Source organism: Pleurodeles waltl, chromosome 7, assembly GCF_031143425.1.
Source record: "Pleurodeles waltl isolate 20211129_DDA chromosome 7, aPleWal1.hap1.20221129, whole genome shotgun sequence".
NCBI classification, from domain to species: domain Eukaryota; kingdom Metazoa; phylum Chordata; class Amphibia; order Caudata; family Salamandridae; genus Pleurodeles; species Pleurodeles waltl.
In genome coordinates, this window is record NC_090446.1 from 1404300789 (window position 1) to 1404307776 (window position 6988).

At 47.7% G+C, this 6988-nt stretch overlaps 1 protein-coding gene across 1 annotated transcript; it reads left to right on the forward strand.

The window, feature by feature from the left end:
• Positions 1–5207: 5207 nt before the first annotated feature.
• Positions 5208–6143, forward strand: LOC138247061 (olfactory receptor 1468-like). The gene has a single exon (XM_069201810.1). It carries the CDS (start codon positions 5208–5210, stop codon positions 6141–6143), a length of 936 nt encoding a protein of 311 aa, XP_069057911.1.
• The last annotated feature ends 845 nt before the right edge of the window (positions 6144–6988 follow it).

Here is a 6988-nt window from a genome sequence, read left to right on the forward strand (position 1 = left end):
GGCCTTTGACACCCTGAAACAAGCAATGTGCTCAGCACCAGTTCTCAAAGCTCCAGATTATTCTAAGCCGTTCATTGTGCAGACTGATGCCTCTGAACATGGGATAGGGGCAGTTCTGTCCCAAACAAATGATGATGGCCTTGACCAGCCTGTTGCTTTCATTAGCAGGAGGTTACTCCCCAGGGAGCAGCGTTGGAGTGCCATTGAGAGGGAGGCCTTTGCTGTGGTTTGGTCCCTGAAGAAGCTGAGACCATACCTCTTTGGGACTCACTTCCTAGTTCAAACTGACCACAGACCTCTCAAATGGCTGATGCAAATGAAAGGTGAAAATCCTAAACTGTTGAGGTGGTCCATCTCCCTACAGGGAATGGACTTTATAGTGGAACACAGACCTGGGACTGCCCATGCCAATGCAGATGGCCTTTCCAGGTTCTTCCACTTAGAAAATGAAGACTCTCTTGGGAAAGGTTAGTCTCATCCTCTTTCGTTTGGGGGGGGGTTGTGTAAGGAAATGCCTCCTTGGCATGGTTGCCCCCTGACTTTTTGCCTTTGCTGATGCTATGTTTACAATTGAAAGTGTGCTGAGGCCTGCTAACCAGGCCCCAGCACCAGTGTTCTTTCCCTAACCTGTACTTTTGTATCCACAATTGGCAGACCCTGGCATCCAGATAAGTCCCTTGTAACTGGTACTTCTAGTACCAAGGGCCCTGATGCCAAGGAAGGTCTCTAAGGGCTGCAGCATGTCTTATGCCACCCTGGAGACCTCTCACTCAGCACAGACACACTGCTTGCCAGCTTGTGTGTGCTAGTGAGGACAAAACGAGTAAGTCGACATGGCACTCCCCTCAGGGTGCCATGCCAGCCTCTCACTGCCTATGCAGTATAGGTAAGCCACCCCTCTAGCAGGCCTTACAGCCCTAAGGCAGGGTGCACTATACCATAGGTGAGGGTACCAGTGCATGAGCATGGTACCCCTACAGTGTCTAAACAAAACCTTAGACATTGTAAGTGCAGGGTAGCCATAAGAGTATATGGTCTGGGAGTCTGTCAAACACGAACTCCACAGCACCATAATGGCTACACTGAAAACTGGGAAGTTTGGTATCAAACTTCTCAGCACAATAAATGCACACTGATGCCAGTGTACATTTTATTGTAAAATACACCACAGAGGGCACCTTAGAGGGGCCCCCTGAAACTTAACCGACTATCTGTGTAGGCTGACTAGTTTTAGCAGCCTGCCACAAACCGAGACATGTTGCTGGCCCCATGGGGAGAGTGCCTTTGTCACTCTGAGGCCAGTAACAAAGCCTGCACTGGGTGGAGATGCTAACACCTCCCCCAGGCAGGAATTGTCACACCTGGCGGTGAGCCTCAAAGGCTCACCTCCTTTGTGCCAACCCAGCAGGACACTCCAGCTAGTGGAGTTGCCCGCCCCCTCCGGCCAGGCCCCACTTTTGGCGGCAAGGCCGGAGAAAATAATGAGAATAACAAGGAGGAGTCACTGGCCAGTCAGGACAGCCCCTAAGGTGTCCTGAGCTGAGGTGACTCTAACTTTTAGAAATCCTCCAGCTTGCAGATGGAGGATTCCCCCAATAGGGTTAGGATTGTGACCCCCTCCCCTTGGGAGGAGGCACAAAGAGGGTGTACCCACCCTCAGGGCTAGTAGCCATTGGCTACTAACCCCCCAGACCTAAACACGCCCTTAAATTTAGTATTTAAGGGCTATCCTGAACCCTAGAAAATTAGATTCCTGCAACTACAAGAAGAAGGACTGCCCAGCTGAAAACCCCTGCAGCGGAAGACCAGAAGACGACAACTGCCTTGGCTCCAGAAACTCACCGGCCTGTCTCCTGCCTTCCAAAGATCCTGCTCCAGCGACGCCTTCCAAAGGGACCAGCAACCTCGACATCCTCTGAGGACTGCCCCTGCTTCGAAAAGACAAGAAACTCCCGAGGACAGCGGACCTGCTCCAAGAAAAGCTGCAACTTTGTTTCCAGCAGCTTTAAAGAACCCTGCAAGCTCCCCGCAAGAAGCGTGAGACTTGCAACACTGCACCCGGCGACCCCGACTCGGCTGGTGGAGATCCGACGCCTCAGGAGGGACCCCAGGACTACTCTGATACTGTGAGTACCAAAACCTGTCCCCCCTGAGCCCCCACAGCGCCGCCTGCAGAGGGAATCCCGAGGCTTCCCCTGACCGCGACTCCTTGAACCTAAAGTCCCGACGCCTGGGAGAGACCCTGCATCCGCAGCCCCCAGGACCCGAAGGACCGGACTTTCACTGGAGAAGTGACCCCCAGGAGTCCCTCTCCCTTACCCAAGTGGAGGTTTCCCCGAGGAATCCCCCCCTTGCCTGCCTGCAGCGCTGAAGAGATCCCGAGATCTCTCATAGACTAACATTGCCAACCCGACGCTTGTTTCTACACTGCACCCGGCCGCCCCCGCGCTGCTGAGGGTGAAATCTCTGTGTGGGCTTGTGTCCCCCCCGGTGCCCTACAAAACCCCCCTGGTCTGCCCTCCGAAGACGCGGGTACTTACTTGCAAGCAGACCGGAACCGGGGCACCCCCTTCTCTCCATTCTAGCCTATGCGTTTTGGGCACCACTTTGAACTCTGCACCTGACCGGCCCTGAGCTGCTGGTGTGGTGACTTTGGGGTTGCTCTGAACCCCCAACGGTGGGCTACCTTGGACCAAGAACTGAACCCTGTAAGTGTCTTACTTACCTGGTAAAACTAACCAAAACTTACCTCCCCTAGGAACTGTGAAAATTGCACTAAGTGTCCACTTTTAAAACAGCTATTTGTCAACAACTTGAAAAGTATACATGCAATTTTGATGATTTGAAGTTCCTAAAGTACTTACCTGCAATACCTTTCGAATGAGATATTACATGTAGAATTTGAACCTGTGGTTCTTAAAATAAACTAAGAAAAGATATTTTTCTATATAAAAACCTATTGGCTGGATTTGTCTCTGAGTGTGTGTACCTCATTTATTGTCTATGTGTATGTACAACAAATGCTTAACACTACTCCTTGGATAAGCCTACTGCTCGACCACACTACCACAAAATAGAGCATTAGTATTATCTATTTTTACCACTATTTTACCTCTAAGGGGAACCCTTGGACTCTGTGCATGCTATTCCTTACTTTGAAATAGCACATACAGAGCCAACTTCCTACACAGTGCAACTGTAAAACACTGTGCTACAGTGCTGTGCTGGTACAGTATTGTGGTGAAGTGCTGTGTTCTTGCGGTCCTATCGGTGGTGCAGTACTGTTGTGCAGCACTGCATCAGTGCCTTACAACAGTGCTAAGGTGCTGTCATATATGAACACAGGCCCAAAGGTGGCATGCTGTAGGAAATGGTACATAGACAATGCTACTCTTACATCCTGTTTTTTATTTTCCAGCTTGAGGCTACCACTGTAGTCCCTCCCATGGGTACACATACCCTGCTGCACAGTGACAAGCACCAGACATGTACTTACAGTTCCAGTATACCAGGTAGCACTTTCCTCCTGCCACATCGACCTAATAGGCACTTACACTGGCACGATCTTCAGCAGGTCTGAGGGCACTACGCTCAATGTCAGGCCCCCTTCTCATGCTGTCTCGGCCACCTCCCCGCGACACCTCCCCGGGACTCGAGTGCTCCGTTCCTCTTGTTTAGAAGGCACCCTGTGCTCCACTAGTCCCACAACTGCTGATAGGTCAGCTCAATTGTGCAAGGACTCGTAGCCGATGAAGGGCTTACAGGTCTTCTTGTCCTCCCGGTAGAACCAGCGAACCTCCTTCAGCTCCAGCTCGGCCACGATCTCATAGCGGTGTTGTGAGCTAGTGGAGCGGGTACAGTTCCTCTCTGCAAGGGCCAGACTTCAGCCCTCGCCGGGTACCACACCCTCCTCCTCCTAACCAGCGGTGCATGGCTCAGAGGGAAAGCCAAAGCTCCAGCAGGACGGGGGCGGGCAGCAGGTACTGGCAGTAGTGGTTTAGGTGGTGGCGGTGTGGCTGCTGCCACCTCTTTTCACCTGGCCACACCTGCAGCCGGGCCCTGACCTGCTCGTCCACCTCAACTATCCTTTTTGTGACCGCCAAAGTGGTAGTCAGGTTGGCCAGCTTCCTGCTCCAAACACCAAAGAACCCAGCTTGCTGATTGGTCGAAGGCCATGAGCGTGTGTAAATCAGCACTTTCAAACTAAAATCTGCCTTGCTGCTCGGCTTGTAATGTGGGTGTGCCAGAAAAATCCACCACGCTGCGGTTGGTAAAGATTTTGCCAAACTCTGCGCTCCAAGCAGAGCACCGAGTGGCAAAACTCTGCAAACTCGACTGGCAGAACAGAGTTTACTGCCCACCCCTACTCATTCCTCTTTTTGGGCTAAAAAGAGAGGCCCCTCCTATGGTTTTGTGGTTCAACAGATTATGGCATATCGTAGCGATGGAATGAATTTCCCAATCACTGGCCTTCACTGACAAGAAGTTCACCTAGACCTGGTGCCCCCTTATCGATTACATGTCTAGATTGCAATATCTGTGCTTCTCATCACCTTGCCTACGTGCTTTACAGCTTTTTGATTGATTACAGGCCCCCACCCTGTGGACTCCCTTCTCCCTTTTCTTTTTATGATGGTCTCACCATGGCACTGATGCCACCCCCTGGTGTGTATGGATCCTGCAGGTTGATCGACCATGCTTCTTCCTTACCCTCAGCCCCAAGCCTTCTCCCAAACCTTTTTCGGGTACTCCTCCTTTCTGTTTCTATCTGTAGGAGAATGTCTTGTCTCTGCTTAATGAAAGGGAAGTTTTGAAAGGGTCACATACATACTTCCGCTATTATGACATGTTTGTACTAGGGGATGTGACTCTAAGCAACCACATTCACTCCCATGAATACATCTATTATTTACTGAAAAGTTTGATAATCCCACTGTAAACAGATTTGAGCCAAAAAAAATGAGCCAATTGGTTTTGACGGTGTTGTGGTCAATATAAAAATATTTTATGATATTCAATTTTGATATTGAATATATTACAGATGTGGGCCATAGATTTCTGCACAGTAAATGTTAAAATAATACAAGAATAACTCCCCTGATTTAAGTTGAATTAATAGATGTATTCAAAAAAGAATTTGCTAGGAGCTATCAATCCCATAGCAATGTCATACTAACACTTGTATCATCTCTGCAGATATTTGAAGCATGGAGCTGTCTAACAGGACCACAGAGACAGAATTTATCATTCTTGGGCTATCAGATCTGCCAGAGCACCAGACATTACTCATGGTAGTATTCTTGACTGTATACTTGACCAACATTGTCGGAAATACTATGATCATATCCTTAATAAGGTTGGATACTAATCTTCACACCCCTATGTACTTTTTCCTTGGAAATCTATCCTTTGTCGACGTGTGTTTCACGTCCTCAATTGTTCCCCCAATGTTGAAGAACATGGTCTCCTTAAAGAAAACCATAAGCTTTCATGCCTGCATTGCCCAACTTTTTTTCTTTCTTTGCTTTGCTTGCACTGAGTGTGTTCTTCTTGCTGCCATGGCTTTTGACAGGTATGTAGCCATCTGCAACCCTTTGCATTACATGATGTTGATGAATAGGAAAGTATGTATATCCTTAGTGGCTTTCTCATGGGTGTTATCCTCCCTGCACGCTCTGCTGCACAGTCTTATGGCATTCAGACTTTCTTTCTGTGGCCACAAGAAGATTCATCATTTTTTCTGTGACATGGCCCCCCTGCTGACATTGTCCTGTTCCGACACCACCATCAACAAGCTACTTATTTACACAGAAGGAGGTATGCCACTTGCCATCCCCTTCCTTATTGTCATGATTTCATACATCCGCATCATCTCCAGCATACTAAAGATCCGCTCCACCCATGGTAGATCGAAAGCCTTCTCCACCTGCTCCTCACATCTCACTGTTGTCATTTTCTTCTACGGCACAATCGCCTTCATGTACCTGCGGCCACCCTCTACCTATTCCATAGACTATGATAGAATTGTCAGCCTTGTATACACTGTGGTAGCTCCCACGCTGAACCCCTTCATTTACAGTCTGAGGAACAAGGATATGAAAGGAGCTTTACGAAAAGTCTTATCCAGGAAAGGAGAGAGCTGACATTTTGAAAGTCTTTGTTTTGGCAATGAGAAGACATCAGAAGCAGGCTTGATACACACTTGTTTCCATGCTGCAAGCGTATGACACTTTATGCTACAAGAGCATAACAATTTAACACAAGTACAGAGAAGCTAAAATTAGTTTACCTTTAGAAAATGAATAATGGTTAGGGACCCATTGTAACAAACAAAATATTGTTACAGTCAATATACAATGGCACACTGTAATATAAGAGATTTTGGAGAAGAGTCTAAAACAAAAAGATGCCATGCTAGTGTTTGCAGTTCCATTAGCAAGTGGTGCCCAGGAGCACGGTCTGGGTAAGGGACAGAAAAAATGTAGCTTCTTAGGGTACTAGAGATCCTTGCATCTAAAGAAGTTAGAGATGCATGAAGATATGAGGAAAATCCCAAGGAGTGTGACATCAGACTAAGAATTATTTACAGTTCCAAAAGATGGATTCAAATATTAAATACACTGAGTAAATCTTACCTAGAACACCCTGGATAATATCAGCTACATTTGATAAATTGCAAGAGGTTGTTATTTTGTTGGTGTTGTATTATATACACATGATGTTGTGTAACTCTGAACTTCAATCTCCCATAAAATCCCTGCCACTACTGTTTATATCTGTGAATCTAAGGGCCAGATGTACAAACCATTTTACCGGTCGCAAACAGCAATTTGCCATGCACAAAGATCTGTATTTGGAAGGATCTTGTTTAGGGTGTCCCTTACTAATACCGAATATCACTGGCATGTATGAATGCTTTGTGACCGAAATGCAGTCGCAAAACATTCATATTTTACCAACTCTGCACAGGAGGTGATAACCCATTCGC

What these genes read in the sequence shown, in the direction of transcription:
- LOC138247061 (XM_069201810.1), top strand. Translation starts at nt 5,208, where the DNA reads ATGGAGCTGTCTAACAGGACCACAGAGACAGAATTTATCATTCTTGGG.